This window comes from Onychostruthus taczanowskii, unplaced genomic scaffold, assembly GCF_017590055.1.
Source record: "Onychostruthus taczanowskii isolate IOZ18803 unplaced genomic scaffold, ASM1759005v1 scaffold18, whole genome shotgun sequence".
Classification (NCBI taxonomy): domain Eukaryota; kingdom Metazoa; phylum Chordata; class Aves; order Passeriformes; family Passeridae; genus Onychostruthus; species Onychostruthus taczanowskii.
In genome coordinates, this window is record NW_024499017.1 from 1,016,507 (window position 1) to 1,036,909 (window position 20,403).

General features: G+C 41.7%; 1 protein-coding gene across 2 annotated transcripts in view; it reads right to left on the reverse strand.

The window, feature by feature from the left end:
• Positions 1–835: 835 nt before the first annotated feature.
• The window catches only part of SIAH1 (siah E3 ubiquitin protein ligase 1), a 20,231-nt gene continuing 663 nt past the window's right edge, over positions 836–20,403 (reverse strand). The window contains exons 1-2 of one of the 2 annotated variants that reach the window (XM_041400691.1): positions 7,241–7,426; positions 836–4,186 (exon numbers count right to left, since the gene is read on the reverse strand). In XM_041400691.1, coding sequence (XP_041256625.1) covers positions 3,336–4,186; positions 7,241–7,331 — 942 coding nt within the window. In that variant the 5' untranslated portion in view covers positions 7,332–7,426 and the 3' untranslated portion in view covers positions 836–3,335. Of the gene's footprint in view, positions 4,187–7,240; positions 7,427–20,403 lie in introns of those variants that run through there. The other variant, XM_041400692.1, reaches the window with a different exon arrangement.

Below are 20,403 nucleotides of genomic sequence, written 5' to 3' on the forward strand. Positions count from 1 at the left end.
GGAGCTGCGCCGCAGAAAGTTAAAGGATGACTTTCTGTCTGACAGACCACTCCAATTCCTAAGTCTTGTCCCCATGGACTCCACCTGAAGGCACTCTGAAGATAATGCCACGCATTTGGTGCCAGCTCTTCCTGTCCCTGTGCCAGAGCTGAGGTTGTTACCGAGTTGAGATTTTCCTGAACAAACATAAGCATTACCCATTACAGCAGACCCTGCAGCCACACTTCGGTGCCTTTTGTTTTGCTTCCACTGAGCCCAATAATGCAGTGCAGCAGTGAGCCAGAGCAGTGCAGAACTTCCGAAGGGATGACAATCCCCTGGGAGCATCTGCTTAGGAACAGTTAGATGGAGCAGAGATTCAGCTTGTGTCCCTCAGAAAAACACCCCCGGATTGCTGAAGCTTATCAAAAGTCAAAGCAGCGGTAGCTCCTTTCCTCTATCCACACCACAAACTGCTACAGATAGATAGTAACTATCCCACTAGAACAATTCCTGCTTTAATCACAGCAGCTTGGAAAGACTCGGGATAAAACAGGACAGGCAGCAATACAAAACCATTCACCTGCTTTAATTTTAAACCACTACTGCAAACAACAACTAGCAGGAACTGTCACAACAGAATCAAAATATTTACATCCACATTTGTCAAACATTTTAAGGCCTGTTTTTGTTTTTTTTTTTTTAAGGGCAATGAAAAACCATGGAGGTAGTGCTAGCAGACAAATGCAAGATCTACTGTATTTCATCTTTTAAAGACAAATTTGAATACTCCTCCCAATACAGCAAAGTAAAACAGCACTTTCTAAAATAAATAGCTAATGTTACGACAATGCCAGGCTTTAATACACCATTTATTTTATAGAAGGTAGTAAACTGTACAGATTTCTAGTATGGTTTCTTTTTTCATATATAACAGTGTAGTTGACTTACCAGATTCTCACACTCTTTAAGCTTTTAATACTGTTGAGGATCTGGGCCCAAGGGTAATTTCATAATTCCATCTGGTGATGGATATTAAAGGTTTTATACAATTATTTAACACCAAATGGAGCAATACTAATTTACATTACAGTAAGTCAGCATACAGTAGTTATGCTATAGCTCTTGTCCTCTGTGAAACATGAAGGAACCTGTCTGAGCACGGCAGGCAGCTTCTGAAGCTCACTGCAAAGGCCATTCCTGAAGGCCCTTCCAGAGCACAGCCCTGACCTTCAGCCCACTGCAGCTCAGCACAAGGGTTCAGGGGTGACAGTGCTCCTGGGGACACAGCCCCAGCTGAACCCTCCCAAACGCAGCAGCAGTGGCCAGCCCTGCACAGCCCCGGCCTCTCCGGGCCACACACGCTCTCCTCCCCCGCATTCCCTTAGCACGGCCAGAGCTGGAACGGCTCAGCTCAGCCAGGCAGGCACCAGGGAGGCAAGGGAGAGGGGGCTCCTCTAAAAAGAGTATTTAGCCAACTTTCTGTTAAAGACAAACGGGAGGTAAATACAGACAAGCTTAATTAGGTGAGAATAATTACTGAATTTAGAAAACTGCAAACACTTGGCTGTATATTCAAAAAGAAAAAAAAAAATGCTAGATTGCAGGAGTTTTGGAAGCATTTATCTACCGTCACAAGGTACCAGTACATCTTTTAAATTACATCTGTGCACAGTTCAAACAGTCTTAAGTATCAAATTTTCAGCATGAAACTTTACTACATGGAGCCGACTATTTCTGTAGTATTTTATTAATCCAACCCAATGGATTTTATGTTCCTTACCTGTAGAACTACTTACCTCATCATGCACCAAAAATAGTAAGAACAAGAGTTGTCCTAACAGATCAACTTCTGATAAGAAAGTTAAGACAGTGCACAGTAAATAAACTGTATTTTAATGTGTTACAAAAGTAGCCAACAGCCAGACCAGCTCCCACTCGCTCTGACAAAGGTTTCCTTCCTGCTCCAGGTGGAACAGCTTTCCCTGCTCCTGTCTGTGTCTGTTCTGTAACACACATCCCGTTTACATTCGTGGTTCACGTTTGCACATACAGGCAGTCTGCATAAAGCCCAGTATCCTTCCAAAGCTTTAGGGCTGGTCAGTCACACCTGGAAGAGATTTATCTGCATTGTCATGTGGATCATGTCACCAAAATGAGATACAAAAGTCAGCTCCAGACAGTTGCTTTAGTAACAACCAAAAGACATGAAGACAAGAAACTGAGCAAGAGCATCAATGTGTCAAACTTTGAGCTAAAGCAAAAAAGCAGAAGTTGGCTGTGTTTTTTTCATTTGCCAGGTAATCTTTTAATGACAAATATAAAAAGACTGAAAACATCTCACTCTGACTGCCTTTTTTTTTTTTTAGACAAGTGGTCTGCTTTTATAATTACAAATATTGTGTAATACAATATTCCTTTGTACTGCAAACCGACAAATACAAGGATGCAACCATTTTCTAAGCATCTCTAAATTTGAAATGTGAATTGCTTTTTTTTTTTTAAATTCGGAAAGTTCTTAATAATTGTTTCATTTTTGTTAGAAGATAACTCAAAGTACAACAACATCTAGACCTGTTTTTAAAGGAGCTGTCTTTCCTGACACATCTTTGAACATAAGCACTCCTTTCGAGTTCAGTACATTCACAAATAGCTCAATTAAGAACAGTATCACCAATGAATTGACTACTGGAAAGAGACAAAATTTACCAAACATACAGAAATATAAGTTTTACCATAGCAATTATGCATATCAAAAGATGACACCTGTAATTAATCTTAAAAAGATACAAAAAAGAGAAAAACCTGAATTACAGAAAAGAAAGTCATATTTATTTAATGAAAAACTAGAAGTTAATAAAAATTAGCAAATACACAAAAAATATACACAAACAGCAGCAATACTATGTAGTGACTTACAAAGGGGGGGTGGGGAGGAGGAGGGGAAGCAGCGGCCAGAGACCAGACCGCTCAACATGGCTTGTCAGTCAAAGGGGGAGGAAAAAAACACAAACAAAAACACGAAACAGTATCCTTTTCAACAGTACAATCAATCTACAAACAAGTTTTAGAATTATTTTACAACATTTCCTGTAGAATCAATTCTTAATACAAAAGATGCCCATTTTGGGTGTATATATATTTTCAGTGGTTTACTGTTGACTTATTTTAAATATATTAGTTACTACATGCAACTGCTTCCTGTAATTTAACAGCCTTTCCTTTTATTTACCTTCATTTACGTCTACCCTCCATCTACCAAATAATTTGTCTGACAGTCAAAGATGGTTACCCTATTTCTGCTAAATTAAATGCAACGGTTTTAAACACTGGCCCGAAGAGGTTTGATTGCCATTTCAACACATGGATATAGTTACGTTGATGCCTAAATTGCCATTTTCTGCAAAGAGCTGTGCAATGCTGGTGTCAAAGACTAGACAGTCACTATTCATAATGGCTGTTGCAATTCCCTCATGAATGGATCGAGGAGTTGCTTCCCAAGTCAATCGCCGCCTATGCCCGTTTAGCTCGAGTCGATAAGCAAAGTTTTCCGCTTGCTTGCGTGTTCCTATCAGCTGTACAATTGCAAAGAACTGCTGGTGACCATCATACTTTTCCTGTTTCTCCAACACTAGCATGAAATGAAAGCCAAAACAAGACTGCATCATAACCCAGTCAACAGCACCAGGAAGATTAATGTCCGTGGCCAGGAACACTATATCTTCTCCCTGCAGCGTCGTAATTGACTTGTGCTGATGCATCAGGTGCGGCATCACAGCATCCAGAGAGCCTTGCCATTTACACGAAGCACCGGGACAGGGACAGGAGTAAGGCCTGAACTCGCACAGCTCCTCATGGTCTGCTTTTTCCGTGTGCGGCAAAGTTATCTCGCAGCCGGAAGAGGCGTATTTACACGGGAAGAGTACGGAATTGGCAACTTTCTCCATGGCCAGGTTACGGATGGAGCCCAGCGGGCCTCGGCAAGTGGGGCAGCACGTGAGTTTGGGGCGACAGTTGCTACAGACCAGGTGGCCGCTCTGACACTGCAGGATGGGTGGCAGCACATAGTCAAAGCACACGGGACACTCAAAGAGACTGGCCAAGTCATTGTTGGAAGCTGTGGTGCCCGTCAGCGCGGGCACCCTCTGCGACGGCGTGCACTTGGAGGTACCTGTGGGTAGTGCCGTAGCGGTCTGACGGCTCATTTCTGCAACAGAACAGACAACAGACAATTCACATCTGCACACTTCACTGCCATGCATACGGCATCTCCTGACTCACAAAGAAGCTTCAAGAGACAGCGAGATACAAATGAAAGCAAACCCCCCCAGCCCGCCATGTATCACAAACTGCATATATGGTATGTGTAGATCAGCCGTACACATACGGCACAGACACTCGCATGACATGGAAACTGAACACGTGAAGAAGTTCTGCTCGTTGTTCTAAAGTGGCATTTACCTACTGGAAGCTGCAAGGGAGGGGAGTAAAAACATGCTACAAATAAGACGTTTGTTGTTGTTGGTTTGTTTTTTTAATATTGCATTTATGAAATGCTTCACCCAGATCACCTGTGTGTATCAACTCTGTGTATGGAACAATTCTAAGCTGGTGTATGAGAGACGAGGCATTTTTAATGAAAAAAACTGTCTTCTGGATGTGACCTTCTCAGTAATCATGATTACAGTGCGATTTATTTTATAGAAGTTGAAAAACACAGCTCAGACAATTGCTACCCTGCTTTTTTCCCAGGACAGGACAGTGACTCTTCATTTTCATTACTGTGCTACTGAGGCCCATGGCTTGTAAAGCACAGCCACTGCTTCAGCTTCCTTAACTAAACCATTTGTAAGGATACCAGGAAAAAAACCCCAAAGCAATTACTTTATTTGATTTCCCAAATAAGACTAGAAATTCAAACTTCACTTGTCAAATTTGAGAATTCATTGTACCATGTAAATACTCCAGACATTTTCAGTCCCTCCTGATGAAGTTCTATGATCAGTGGAGTTCCCACTGAAGTTCTGTCCTCTCCAATGTCCCCAGGCAAAGGTGACAGCTGCCTGACCACACAGCTTGCTTGAGCCTTCCACAGATGTGGAACAAGTAACAACCATATTTCTTAACATGTTACGTTTGCCTGCACTCCTAACTCTCCTCCTTCTTGTGGAAAAGAAATTACTAGCACTATCTGAAAAAAATAAACACAGTTTTGAAAAAATAAACCATACCTTTGTAGGTAAAGGGCAGTTAAATAAAATGCTATCCAAAAATTGGCTTCTGTTACACAGTACAATTCTCAGCCACCCTAAGTGCCTCTCTGCGAGTACAACCAGCTCTGGATCTGTCACGTACGTATAAAGCTCTCAAAATAAACCTCATCTTTAATCTCCTTGCTATTTGACATGGGAATATTAGGCAATAGGCAAGCTTCCCATATTTAGCATCATTTCACCCACAAACTTACTCATACTTGGACCAGACAGCTCAGAGCAGCATACTGTGCATGCTTTTGCAAGACATGCACTGTTCAGGGCACAAAGCAGAGAACTAAGAGATTCCTACTCACAAAACTACTTAGTCCTTGACATTTAAAAAGTAATGAGAGACAGACAAGTCCAAATTCCTCTACAGAAGTCCCTCTTCCCAGACCTAGAAAAGTAAGAGTGTCTAAGATACGATTCTCAGACACTGCTTTTATGAGTCTCACAAGTCCCACTGACAGCATCTTCCTAACCCACCAAACTCTTCCTCCATCTCAGTCTTGGTGGTCTAGAAATACCTTGGGAAAAACACCCATGCAGCAGTTTTCAGTGCTGGGCCACAACCGATCTTGTAGAGACATGACAAGAATGTTTGTGTCTTTTGGCTGTATCTTCCCACTATGAGGCATTCCAGCTTAGATGAGAAGTTCAGGATGTCTGTGACAAATCAAGCATGTGTCCTGCGAAGTGATGCTGCACCAGCGAGGGGCCTGGAGCAGCAAGGCCTCTGCCAGCTGCCTGCTCTGTGTCCCAGCAGCTGCAGGAGGGGGCACCCTGCAGTTCTGTGCTCCAGAACAAACCATCGGGCACAGGAGAACCACTGCTGATCACACTGTTCGCTTGGGAAGAGCTTACAAATAACAAACATATTCATATGTAAAATTCTGCAAGTGTTTCCCTTCAAATATTGCAAACACACACATTTCAGAAGTGTCTGTGTGTGCTTCCTCTTGCCTGACCCTGTACATCCTGATCCAGGGATCCTCCAGAACCTGCAGATAACGCTGGTGAAAACCACTGCGTCAGACCAGTTCCCTGGGCAGCCTGACAGGCCGGGTGAGCTCTGCTGTCTTTAATTACACCTTGCTGAGCCCATGCAACAGTTAAATGAAGCAACCTACAAACTTTGTGAAAGACCTTGTGCACAGATGCACTTCCCACTTGAGCTTTCCAAGGTACGGAAGCACTGGAGAACAGAACTGTGCTACCAGTGCTCCTGTGTGAGCAGCCTTCACACACACCTTCCACAACACCCACAGGAGCAGGGACTGAAACGAGGAGGAATCTCTGAACCAGACCACTGGGATTAGCATGCAGGAAAGACACTGCATAAAGCTATAAACTGTAATTTACCAAGCCTAAACCTGCCCAAAGCCTACATTTTCATCACTCTTATTAACACAAAGATGAATAATACATCTTTTATGGCTATCTCAAAAGTTACTAGTTAATCAAAAGCAAAAGTTTTAACAGTGGAATACATTTAACCCACCAAACTAGGAAAACCATGCATTTACAAACCAAGGAAAAACAACTACAGAACTGGAGATAAAGTTTAAAGATATTTTTAGTTACAAACCCCTCACTACAGGTAAAAAAACTTATGCAATATTTTCTATTTCACTATCTTTATTTGCACACATTAGGAACAAGTTTCTAAGCAACAGCCACAAACTAAGGAACACTAAGGTGTCATTTTCAAGAGTATTAGTTCCTTTAATTCCAATTATCAAAAAGGCTGTACATATATGAAAAAAATTACCCAACAGTAAGAGTAAAAAGGGGAGAACGCATCTTAACATTTCCTAGCTCTAAATCAAGAGAAGCTGTTCCTGGTAACATCTAGAACGCACCGACCTGTTGCTAAAAGCATTCTCGACACTGTTTTGGGAAAGGTGACATGCACAGGCTACCGAGACCTCCCGGGGGACACAACTTAACAGCTCCTACAAGCCCAGCTTTAAATACTGCGCATAAGGCAATTTAAACGGCGCTACCTTTCCCCTTGCAGGTTTTACTCCCCGGCAAGCACGCAGACCAGACGCCCTTCCAGGAATACGGCCCGCCGGAGGCAGCTCTGCCCGTCATGGGGCGCGGAGGAGCTCATGGCGTGTCCGCGCAGCGCAGGCGGGCTCGGGCGGCGGGCCGGGCGGTGACCGCGGCGAAAGCCCCCTTCCCGCGGAACCGGGAACCGGCCCCGCCCCACCATGGGACCGGGATCCGGCCCCTCCCGCCCGGCCCAGCCGCCCCACGCGTCCCCGGGGCCGCGCCTCGCACGTGCGCGCGGAGAAAGGCCTCCGCTTCCCCCGAAATATCTGCTTTGAAAAAGATACAGCTTCCATTCACAACTCTGCTAAAACATGAAAATCACTTCCTCCTATTTCAAGGATATTCCTCAGATGAGCATTTTTCACTGTGGATCTGTAAAGTCCTATTCAACAGGAATTTTCTCCATTTGTGTACGTATTATTCAATTAAGCAAAAACAATCTCAAGGAAAAGAGATGACCAACAGAACTAAAACAATGTGGTGTATTTAATTATCTACTTGGACTATTAAAACAATTAGAACAGGTAAAAGGATAAAGCAGTTGGAAGCCAAACCAACATGCTTGCCTGATGCACACTTTGCTCAGAAAAGCTTAGACATTATGGAGCACTAATGTAAAGTGGTAAGATCATGGAAGTAACCAGTTTCAGTGGAGGTTACAGAACAAACACACTGAGATAAACTTGTGGTCACATAAAATGTAAGGCTACAAAATCTGAGTAAAGATAATTATCTTTCAAAATGCTTTCCTAGTACTTGAAATCCAAGTCCTCTTCAAGAAGACTTGTATCAGCACTGTAATACCTGCAAATAATGCCCAATTGCTACAAAGAAAACCTGCCCACTCCATACAAGGCTTCCTTCAGTCTCACCTGCAAACGTGCAATATACAGCATCCCACCAGGTAAGAGTCAAGCAAGTTTACAAGCAGAACAGAAAAGCTGAAGGAAAACTGCCTAGAAACAGCTTTTGAGGAACTAAGCGCATGTTGTGAGGCGTGCGAAGCATGCCCTAGGCCACCTCGTGTGGCAGTGTCCCCAGAGCACAGCACCGGCCCCTCACGGACACAGCAGCTGCTGCCCCTGGGCTTGGCTGGCTGCAGTGCCTCGGGGACCCGGACACAGCACCAAAATCCCGTGGCGATGGAAGGCACGCCGAACCACTGGTTATAAAGCTCTGCTGAGGCGCAGGTGCACAGAAAGCAGTCTGAAGAAGTTGAAAAAGATCGTGTGCCTCATGTGCCAGGAAATTATCAACAGTAAACAGGACTAGGCTGATACTCTTCCAGCCTCTCACCTTACCAAGGTGTTAGCTCCAGACACATTCTAAAAATCACATTTGTGCTTCACTGGAATACAGGGCACTTTTGACAAATTCAACTTAGCATCATCCACTTCTCTCCTATCAAATAGCACATCTTCTCTCATCTCCTCACCCATATCAAATAGATTAGACTTGAGTTTAGCATTTTAGTTTGCTGTTGAAAGGGTAACTGAATATTAGTTTGAGGAACAAAAAACACACAAAAGTTCTGTATAGTCATCTTAATGGTTGGAAGGGAAAAAGTCTCATATAAGAGTAATAAAAGAGAAAAATATTATCACAATTGTCTGTATGTGATGCAACAACATTTTTTTCTATAACATTTCAAAACTGAGTTCAGGAACTTCCACTCAAAATGCACTCTTAATGCATAACAGCCACCAACAAAGTAATAGAAAATCTTTCATCTTTTTCAACAATACAATCATAATTCAGAATAAGACTTTTTTACACACAGTACTGTTAAGAGAGCACTGGAAATGAGAATAGGATGAAGTTGTGAAAAACACTGACAAGTTACTTTTTTCAAGAATGTAACACAAGCCAAAGAATGTCAAAACCCAAAAGCTGAATGAAAAGTTGAAAATACTCATTAAACATAAAACATATCAGAGAAAAGCTTGCCAATATTTTTGAAGAAATTAGTATTTTTAATTTTATTTATTTCAAAGACATTTTAGGGCCTAAGGCTTTGCCTTTTGCAGTGTATCACTTCCTCCTTCCCAGCTCTCAGGAGATTTTGGATCCCAAGGGCCTGGCGTGGTTAGGATCAAATACAGGCCTGGACAAACATGTGCACCCCTGCTCAGACACAGCCTCTGGATCTGCTGGCCTACTTCACAATTTTTAGAAGACAGTTCATGACATAAATTATTAATCAACTATATAATACAATTTAGTCTCTATACACTCTGGTTTCAACTAATGAATTAGGATTTTTTTCAACCCTTCCAGACACTCTTTTCTTTGGTGCCCTTAACTATGCTCTTTGTTATTTCAGCCACCTCAGGGCTTCTCTTTTCCTGCATAACAAGCAAAAGTTAGATCAATCCAATGTAACAGAATATTATAAAATGAGACCAAAATAAATACCAAATTTAAGTCAAGACCCTTGATGATTTCCTTTGCCAAAATGTCATCTGTCCAGTTCATCTCTTTTTCATAAACAATTAGCCCATTTCCTGCCACCTTGCAGTGACCCAGTCTGCCTGAAACTGCAGGCAGCCTTCTTCTTGCACCTCAAGATATTCCCTACCAAATCCATTTTCCAACCACCAGGAAGGGAAATCCCAACAGACTTATATAACCATGGAATTGTCTTTGTGGCCAGCACTGCAGTGAGTCCCCAGCCCCTGATGCCCCATGTTTCTGATGTGTGCCACACGTGTTCCCCCATGATGCCCACTGGAGCCATGGCAGTGCCTGGAGCCTGGGAGTGCCTGACCCTCTCCGAGTTCAGCACACCCCACGTGGCAGATGCAAACACAAACACAGCCATGGAAACACCAGCAGCATTGTTACACCCACCAAATCAGAGTGACCTATTTCTAACTCAATGCAGAAACCTGACTTTGGTCAGTGCTCTTTGACTTCTGCCTCATCGCTGTTGCTCACTGTTTCTCCTGTGGAGATATGCTGGAATATTCAACATCAGCCCAGAAGAGGTTTTTCCCTAGCTGTTAAACATTTTCTTTCCACCAACCTTATAAGGTAAAATCAGGAAGGAACAGTATCCTGTAGAAAACATACAATGACCACATCAAAATCACATCAGTAACCAACTATGACTGAAGTGTTCAATTTTAAAAGCAACAAAGAACTTCATCAATTCCAACAAGTGAATAACCTGTCTCCCATTCAAACAGAGCTTCAACATCCACCTTTGCACAGAATACTGGAGCCCACGCTGCTGTGGTACTCCAGCCTTGTGAAGGAAGACAAGCTGAGGAACAGCACTCTGCAAAAAAACCTGATAATGCCCCAAATTTCATTCCGAAATTCATGAGCTAGCAAACTAGCTAGTGAAACTATGTACAGCTAAACACAAATACAGGGAAAAATCACTCTTTAAATACAAATCAAAACCAAACACTCGCATTAAAAAGATCATTGACCACTTCCACATTGGACTTGGCCATATTCTTCCTTTTTTAAATACAAGCAAATAACTTGCTGTGACAATCCCACCTAGCAGAGAGCTATGAAGATGGTGATAGAGAAACACTGCTCCAGGCTGTATCCTGCACTGCACCTGGTGGTGCTGTCTGACAAGAACCTTCTCTTCCCTCCTTCCTCAGCTCTGTATCCCCAGTGCCAGGATCAGCAGGCAGCCAATAGCCAGAGTCCTCCTTGCCACAGGACACCAAGAGCTGTCTCACAGGGACCTTACAGCACCATAAACCATGGCATGGACCCAGCCTGGCACCTGTGTCCCAGGAGCCCTCTGAGAAACCCAACGGAGCGTGCTTGTCTGCAGCCTGCTGTGCTCTGCGCACCGGTCTCGAAATTGAGATGGCAGAAACCATAGAATCTAAGAAAATATAGAAAACTTCATATGAAAATACAGATAACTCTATGCAAACTAAGTAACAGGGAAAAGGTTTTTATTTTATTTTTAGTAGTATCTAGTTTCTGTTCACTGTGCACAGAACACACTGAATTGAGCTGTATCAGAATCAACCTTCAACAGTTCAGCCCAGTAATATCTATAAACACAGGGAGACAGCTACTTTTTTAAAAGTTCTGGACATACAATGCTGCAATAAAAAGTAAGGCAGACACGCAGAAAGATCAGCTACAGAGTGAAGTAGTAAGAGTAGCAGAAAAGAGGAAAGCAAGGTATTTTTCATGCTCTAACACATACTGCCATTCAGAAGTCTCTAAACAGGAAGCACTCAATTGTTCTACAAGGCATCATAGATGGGCTCTGTATACAATTACACTCTATTCCAATCTTTTTAAAAAGGAAAGGAAAAAAAAACCCTCTATAAACATTAAGAGCAAATCCTACCATGTGTGACAATTTGGGGGGCTGTGCTTCTTTCCTCAGTCTGATTTTGCAAACCCTATACTCTTCAGTGCATGCTGTAATTGCCATGCAATATTGCATCACCATCCCTGTGTCTGTGGCAGACACAGGGAGGAGGGTGTGGCATGGAAGTACTTACCTGAATTCAGTAAGGCTCAGCTAAAAGAAGTACCTGCACTTTGATGTGTCTTCACTTAGCAAGTCTTTCTGTGATAACTATTCCAATTCAAATTCAAGACCTATTCTATGCTCAATATTTTTCCTGCATAACTTAACAGTAGTAGGGAGCAGACCATCAAAATAACTACACCTAATCAAAGAGACCTACAAATAAAGACTGCCCTACAGGAGACTGACCCGTGACACAGAAAGCCCCTCTGTAGAAGTCAGGACAGGATGACATACATTGACTAGTTTTATAAAGATGCCTCCATGTTTTCATTGCTTAGGTTTGTACAAACTCCCATTTTAAATAATCACTTCTTCTTGGGATCCTTCACGTGTTCTGTGTTCCTGTATGCAGCCCCGATGACAGTGGAGCCCGTGTAAAGTATGGCAATCTAAACTCAGGAGGGCAAATATGTAGGGGAGGGCTTGGAGAGTCAAGATACTTATTGCAGAGTACAGACCTTGGTGCCACAAGGTATGTCAGGTATGGATCCTACACAAATACATCCAACATCACAGAACACTCTCTAGTGGCACTGGAAGCCTAACTTTTAACACCTCAGAAATCATTAATTTTTCCGAACCTCTGGTACTAAAGTACAGAATCTCTAGTTTATCTGAGTGACAGTTTGTACAAATCTGGGTTTTTTTATTAATCTTCAAAAGCAAGAACTTTTAGAAGAATGTCCAATAAAGAAAATGCATTGATTTTATCACAGACACACACCACAAGGAGAATAAAACACACAACATTTAAAAGTAAAGGATCAAGTCTGTATTTTTAAAATGGACATTTCCAAATTTTGGAACTAAAATTTTCCTATTATGCATACTAATGCAAAAGGAAAGCCGTGGCCACGTAAGGTGGGCCACAGGTTTCTGTACTTTGTTGATATACTGCAGGTACGTAACAGAAAGCACTGAACTTAAGACTGTTTAAGACCTTAGTTAAAAGAAGTACAAAACTACAGTGGGACTTTTGCATTTCTGACGGTTCCACACTTTCCAGTACTTCATTTTCTTTAAACTCCCATTTTCTGCATGCCTTGTGCTTCTGGAACCTATTCTTTGAAGCCCACGTGCCTCCATTAGAAACAATTCTGTTTTATTGCAGTGACTTAGCTTTTCCCCACTCATCAATTCTGAATCAACTGTTTCTCGTAATATTGTTGCATGAAAATTCAACCGCTGCAATAATTAATATTTTTAAAATCATTATTAAAATGTTAATCAAATTCTCCAACTTGGCTACTGGCAACTCCGCAGCCAAGCCTGGCTGCACTGCTGCAGAGGGCAACAGTTCTACAACTCTCGTCAAGCGCTCCGGTTTAAAATGCAGCTGTGAGTCACAAATAAGAGCGGTGTCCCCGAATGCCCAACCTGGGCACAGACAGAGATGGCTGGAGCTGCTGGCGTCACAGCCCGCCATGTTGCATGCAAAGACCGAGCATTCCTTTAAAAAAAAGCCAACCAAACCCACGATTAGTGGTGCAGAGCACAAGTCTGTGGCAAGGGAGACCTGGGGTTAGTTCCTGTTTTGTCACGAGTTTCTGAGTCACCACAGGCAAGTGCTTCCCTGCTTTTCACAGGTTTTAAACTACCACCAGTAGCTGTGAGTCTGACCCATTAATGCAAAAAGGAATGAAATTACTTGATAAGGACACCAAGTTAACCCTGTTAGACCCTATTCAAATTTACTTCAGGTTAGTAATAACTGAATATCATTACACACTAAAAGACACTGTTAAATTATTTAACATCTCAGTTTTTCTAGTCCGCAATCATAAGACTTCAATCACTGTTTACTTTCACACTCCTGCTCACATATGGATAACTGCCCCCTACTCATTCCAGCATTTTGTACATCAAAGACACAAATGATGCCAACACTGGCAACACCCTTCTCACTATCTCTATTGTATCTAACCTGAAGGCCCTCCTGATTTTATGAAAAGTAAAGTAACCTTTCTTTAGAGGGATCCTTGAATTACCAAAAAAAAATCCTTCAGCTTCTTTTGTGAAGCTCCAAGTACCCAGATTGTTAAGCAAGTTATTTAAATTCAGAAGGAAAAAAAGCTCTTGGGCAAGAGAATTACATGTTCTTTTATTGCCATTAAATTCTGATCAGGTACATCTCAAATGCCAAGCAAAATGTACGCACTATTTCACTTACTTGTATTGCTTGGGAATTGCTTCATGGCATACAAAATTAAAATTCTGTCATAATGACTCTGAAGTCAGGCCTGAGTCTGCACCAGAAGTTAAAACACAAGATATTATAAATGGTTTGGAAATGACAGGAGCAGACATATTTTTCTGCTACTTCATGTTCTCTTTATCTGCACTTTCTAAATTCAAGACCTATCACTGTCTTTCTCTGCAAAAAACTGTCCTCTCTTCTGTTATGTATTCAAAATCAAAACTTGAGTCTGTTGCAGTGCTGAATCTCTAACATCAACTCTTAGCCATGAATCACTGTCTAAAGCAGTTGTAAAATACAGTACTTTTTAGCCTTTTTATTTTCCATGATTATAACAAAAATAGAATAGGCTGGAGGATCAAGCATTCAAAAAATGGGAAATAAAAATTTAAAGTTTCATAGGCAACCTTACATCTACTTCCCCATATGCACATTATAGAACAGCTTTCAATGAAATCCTCTTTTCCCCTACACTCAACTCCAGAAGCAGATGAGCACCTTTACATCCATGGAAGAATTATGACTGTACAAGGAACAACAACTTTTGTTTAAGCAGAACACATTATTTTTAAACAGAACTGTTTAGGTCAGCAGCTGTTTTCAATATGTGCAAAAGTGCTCTTAAAATTTCTGTTTTACAGGTGCTGTTTTGGAAGAATGTCCATCTTAGCATCTACTATGGAATGCATATGTTTTATCTGTAAAATTTCCTTTCTAAATAATTAGACTTGACCCAGCACAAAGCCACACTAAAGTTTCACAGCACACCATCAACATCTGCCAGCCAAATGATTCCCTAGTCACACCTGTGCAACCAGTCTCCAAATTGCATCCTTAGGGCACTTGTGCAATCACACAGATATCGACCATGGAGAGATGAACCCTATACAAATTAACTCCCAACTGTGCTGATGCCTTCATGCACAAAAAGGGTGAAAATTCCTGTGAATGAAAGCAGTTTTATGACTCTAAAGACTTTTATATAAATACATGTGCATATATATTTCAAAATAAACAGTCATTCAGAACCCAAAATATTAGCTGAGCAGAGCATTTTTACAACTTTAACAAGAAGAAAACTGCACATGCACCTTGTGAAACAGAAAGAAGCAAGACTTAAGGCTCAAATATAGGCAAAAGTGATCAGCTTTAAACATGGGACGTTTCACTTTTACACCTTAAAGTGAGGTCATACAGGTATCAACACAAAAATGCAGATCAAAGCATGTTTACCACATGATTTCCAAAACAACATTAGGTAACTTAAGAAGATTAAAATATAAAACTGCAGCAGACCCCTGTTGGCAAAAATAAAAAATAAAAAAAGACAGAAGGTAATGAGGTTTCAAAAAAAAAAAAACACAAAAAAACCAAGAGTCCATTTTTACAGGAGTAAAATGTAAAAGTAAAAGTACTTCCTTTCAAAGTAGCAACATGTCATATTTTAAAGGTTCTTAAATATTTTAGTAGCACTTCTAAGAAAACTGCTCAGTTACAATATTTCTTAAGAGCTTTCACACAGCACTACAAGAAAATGGTTTATCTATAGCATGAAGAATGACCCACTAGATAGAGGCTCCATGACACCAGGTACACACACAGAGGATGCTGGAGTGTAATTCCACCACTTCCACAACAAACCAAAGCAGGCTGCCACCAAATGGAGTGGTTGTGCTGCCTGTTTTTTACTCACTGGTTTTCTTTCTCTTTAAGGTAATGTATTCAACAAGACCAGTCTTGCACAAGCACCTGAGCACTTCCCCTGGCGCCCCAGGAAGCACCAAACCCAAGTGGCAATGGAGTGGCATCCTTTCTTAGCTCTAAGCCTGCCCTGACAGGAACCTGAGTGCAGTCACAGTGACAGGGGGTGGCATCTCCTGCAGCAGGGCTGAACTCAGGGTCCCATGGTGCCAGCTGCCCTGGGAAGGGCACCAGGGAACAGTCACCCTCTCCTCTCAGGTTCAGTTTTCAACTGAACTTGGGACTGAAACTGCTCCGTTTCACATTCCCATCGGAAGCAGCCACACTGCAAGTTAACACTGGCAGCCCCGCAGGAACTGCACCCACTGTAACCACTGTTTTTTAGGAATAACACTGACTTTTGAAAAAATCATAGGAAAAAAAAACCTTTTAAACCCCACTTCAAACTGATACCTACATCACACTTCAGCATAAAGCAACTTGTACCAAGATTTACAAAACAGATGCCTTGTATTGCAGTTGTCATCCCCTTGTAAAATATATAAGACATATAACTTTCCCTGATGAAAGATCTGTAACACAGAGCAAACAGAAACAACAACGATAAGCATTTTAACACGTGCACATTTCTAAGCTAGACACCAATTCCAGAAATTTTTATGCAATTTATTTTCAAGCTTTCCTTCTTGCAGTTTAACACCAAATTGCTTTAAAATACTCCTACTCCAGTTAAAACCTTCACATAATCCATACGTGAGCAAAATTTTAAGAATAATTTTCCTTCAACATACTTCATCTGAACGTGTATTTGAAAGTAACTCTTAAAAGTGTGGCATTCTAATGCTCCTCCTTGACAGCATTAAAAAAAAATCTTGAAAAGTGACTGTCTTTCTTCAAAGACTAAATTACTTCTTGCTCTGTTCAGAACTATGTGCAAGAATTCTAGAAAAGAACCTTAGAATATTTAAAGACTTCATGCCACTGTGGTGCTTTTGCTTTGGATAATTTTCTTTGCAGTGGCTGAGGCAGGGCTGTGTTTTGGGTTTGTGCTGGAAGCAGTGCTGATAAATACAGATGGTTTTGCTGTTGCTGAGCAGCACTTGCACAGTCAAGGCCTTTCCTGCTTCTCACACCATCCCAGCAGTGGGGAGGCTGGGGGGGGTCACAACACCTTGGGAGGGGACACAGCCAGGACAGGTGACCCCAGCTGACCAGAGGGATGTTCCAGACCATCTGGCATCACGCTCAGCAAATAAAGCTGGGGGGAAGAGGAGGAGGGGGGATGTCTGGAGTGAGGGCATTTGTCTCCCCAGGCAAGCACCAAGCATGATGGAGCCCTGCTCTGCTGGGGATGGCTGAACACCTGCCTTGCTCATGGGAAGTGGTGAAAGAATTCCCTGATTTGCTTTGTTTGCATGTACAGCTCTTCTTTTACCTATAACACTGTCTTTATCTCAATCCAAGAGGTTTTTTTTGCTTTTACTCTTGCAATTCTCTCCTTGATCCCGCAGGTGGGGAAATGAGAGAGAGAGGCTCTGTGGTACTGAGCTGCCAGCTGGGGTTAAACCACCCCAGCCACACAAACCACACTTCAAAGAACTTCTCTTTCACTTTTAAGGAGTGGATGAGTAATTTTTTAAGCAGCCAAGTTATCACTACACTCTCCTTGTTTTTCTTCATGTCCAGCAAGGTCATCAATTGCTACATGAAGAGATAAAAATGTGTTTCTGGATAAGGCAGACCAAAATAGGGAAAGGTCATCAACTGTCTATAGAGCAATTTATTCTCCTCTTACATCAATTGCCCTGGAATATATCCATGGTAATTTTATAATTAATTTTTCCAGGTGCAAGAGTACAAATATAGATTTTATAATTTAAGTAACATTTTACTTCCTCCCTGAAAGCACAGACAACCTCACTTTTCATATTCAGCTTCTATAAAGAAAAACAAGTTAAAATCAGAGATGGACCATTTGGTTAGCTGTAATTATCTAGCCCTTTATCTGATTAAAGTATTGTGGAATTAGTAACCAAATCTCTCATTATTCCTATGATAACACAAAGAATCATCATTTTATACAGTCTTTCAAACATGCATATATGTATAACAGTTGTCCTGGCCATTACAGAAACATGGTATGGAGTTTGGATCAGAATTAGAATCTCTCTCTCTAGTGGTACAAAACTTAAAGACTATTAAATGGGGCATCAATGCTGGGTTTTGTGTTCCTTTACTCCATTGTAAAGTTAACAGCTGAACGTACCCTGGCACATCAAACAACCCCAGGTCACTGACTTAGGAAGATTTTTGCTTACGTGCATTTAATTGCTAACAGCAAAATCTCAGGTAAACCTGAAGTAACAGCTCATGGTAACAACACAGTACTTATGCATCTCCCCCAGCTTCTAGCCCACAATGTGATACTGTACACAGAAAACACACATCAAAATTACATTTTTATCATGCCATTGAACATTTAGGAAAGGAACAGTATGTACACTTTCAAGAAGAGTAACCCACTTACAATAAATTTTTCTGACTAATGAAACATTCTTATTAATTAAAATATTTTATTAAGGCAACAATTTGTCTCTGTTGTGCATTTTGTCAATAAAAAAAAAAAAAACAAAAACAAAACCAAACACAAAAATCCCCAAAAACCTCTACTACAACTAGTTTTCCCTTTTTTTAATGCTGATTTCCGTTCAAAAACCAAAGCAACAGAAAAGCAAAAAATCCAGTAAAAAAATCTGCATCTACAATGTTCATGACATTTAAGACTGTAAACTCTGGAGCTGAGATGCTGAGCTTCAGGCAGCACGTGATGGCTGAGGTGAACTAGAGCCTGCCAACATCCTCACTCGGCGCGGCTGCTCTCTGCAGCAGGTAGCACCAAAGCACCGAGCAGGAATTCACTAACCACGGCCAGCGGCTGCAAGCACAGAGCACACTCTGGCCTTCTGCACACTGGCTACCTGCACTACAACTGCAGAACTGAGCTCTTTATGTGTCAGGAATTTCAAATATCATTCGTTTACCTTGACTATTCTGCTTCAGTCTAGCTCCTGAAAAAAAGACAATCATTAAAGCAAAAAAGACACTAATAATCCATTTGGTAAAACTCAGTCCAGCTTTCAAAGCTGACAGTTACAAGACTAAAAGCACTACTACAGAAGAAAAATAAAGCAAAGTGATTCTAACTTAAAATGAAGAACATCCTATTTCCAGTAGCAGTTGCATGCATAGTCCTCCAGAATGTTTAATCTGAAGACCATCGTTCATAAAACTGTCCTATTTGATTTCTTTGCATTTTCTGAACAAAGAGCTGCTTCTCACATGAATATGGGCACATGCTCCCCTCTTCCACATTACGGGCAGGTGTCTGGCATTTGAGCAGGATTTCTTTCTCAACTCACACTAAGAGCAGCAACTCTACTCAAATCTAACTATGAAAAGTACTCTTGTTATTTAAACTATTCATTTTCCTTAGTTCACACCTACTCAGCTGGAGCCACTGAATTTCTGAGCTAACTCCTCTACTGCAGTCTGATTGGACTGTGGCATTAAAACCTTATCAATAGAAATGGCGCAGTAACAGTTAAGCCACTTCATCTGGACATGCACTTTCAGGTCAAAACCGCCCATCATTCCATCAGGTTCAGAATTCTTAGCTGACAACAGATTTCTAAAATTGCATCACTGATGGATAAGTCTTATTCTTGTGCTTTCCTCTATGATTTTTCACTGCTATGAAAAGGGAAAAGGCTATTTAAGAACATTAGTTTCCATTGAAAAGAACTTAATTTCTAGCACTCGATTTTTACTTCAGGTATACTACTCAAAGTAATTTTCTGTAACGAATTAATAGTTCAGAGATCCAAGCTTTACCCTAAAAACCTCTATTATTAGGTATTAGTGTACTTGTACTCCAATAACTCAAATCTTCTTGCAGACCAGCTTGATTAAATCAGGGTTGAGAAGAGTTCCTTCCATTTTCCCTCCCCCTCTGGAATGCACCGTGCTAGTCTCAGTTTAGAAGGGAGATAAACAGACAACTGAAACTATGTCCCGAGCGTGGAATATCCCATGTCCTTCATGACCTAGTCCAATTAGCTGTGAGCTTCCTTACAGACACCCATGTGCCACCTTAAAGAAATTAAATCACTTTATCTACTTATTTAGACTATGAGTAGACTGCTCATTACAGAGACAAGGCAATATTCACCCAGACTGGTTGAAAAGGAGGGCGCAAGGAGAATACTGGAGAAATACTGTATTAATGTAAGCATAAAATAAAAGTGCCACCAGCTCACCACCGGAAAAGAAACTTGGTTGTTCTCCTGAAGAAATACTTGAGATGCTTTGCCTTTCACTACAAACGCTGTTGTCTCCCGTCCTTTTAAAACCGTGGAGAAGGGGAAGGCACGAAGGTCCCCATCTTTAAGGGGAAGCCGTAGGATGGGCAAAAACCTCCCTCCCTCTTTGCTCTCCCCGGATTAGGTAAGAGCGAGCAGCCCTCTCGGTAATGTCAGCGAGGGGCACCCAGCGGCACATTTACCCCGGCAGCCCGTTCCTGCGGCGGCCGGGCCCGCCGGGAGCTGCAGGGGCCAGGCCGCCTCCCCGGGCCGCGCCGAGCCCGCGGCGCTCCCCGAGCACAAAGCGCGGCGGGGCCGAGGCCGAGCTCACAG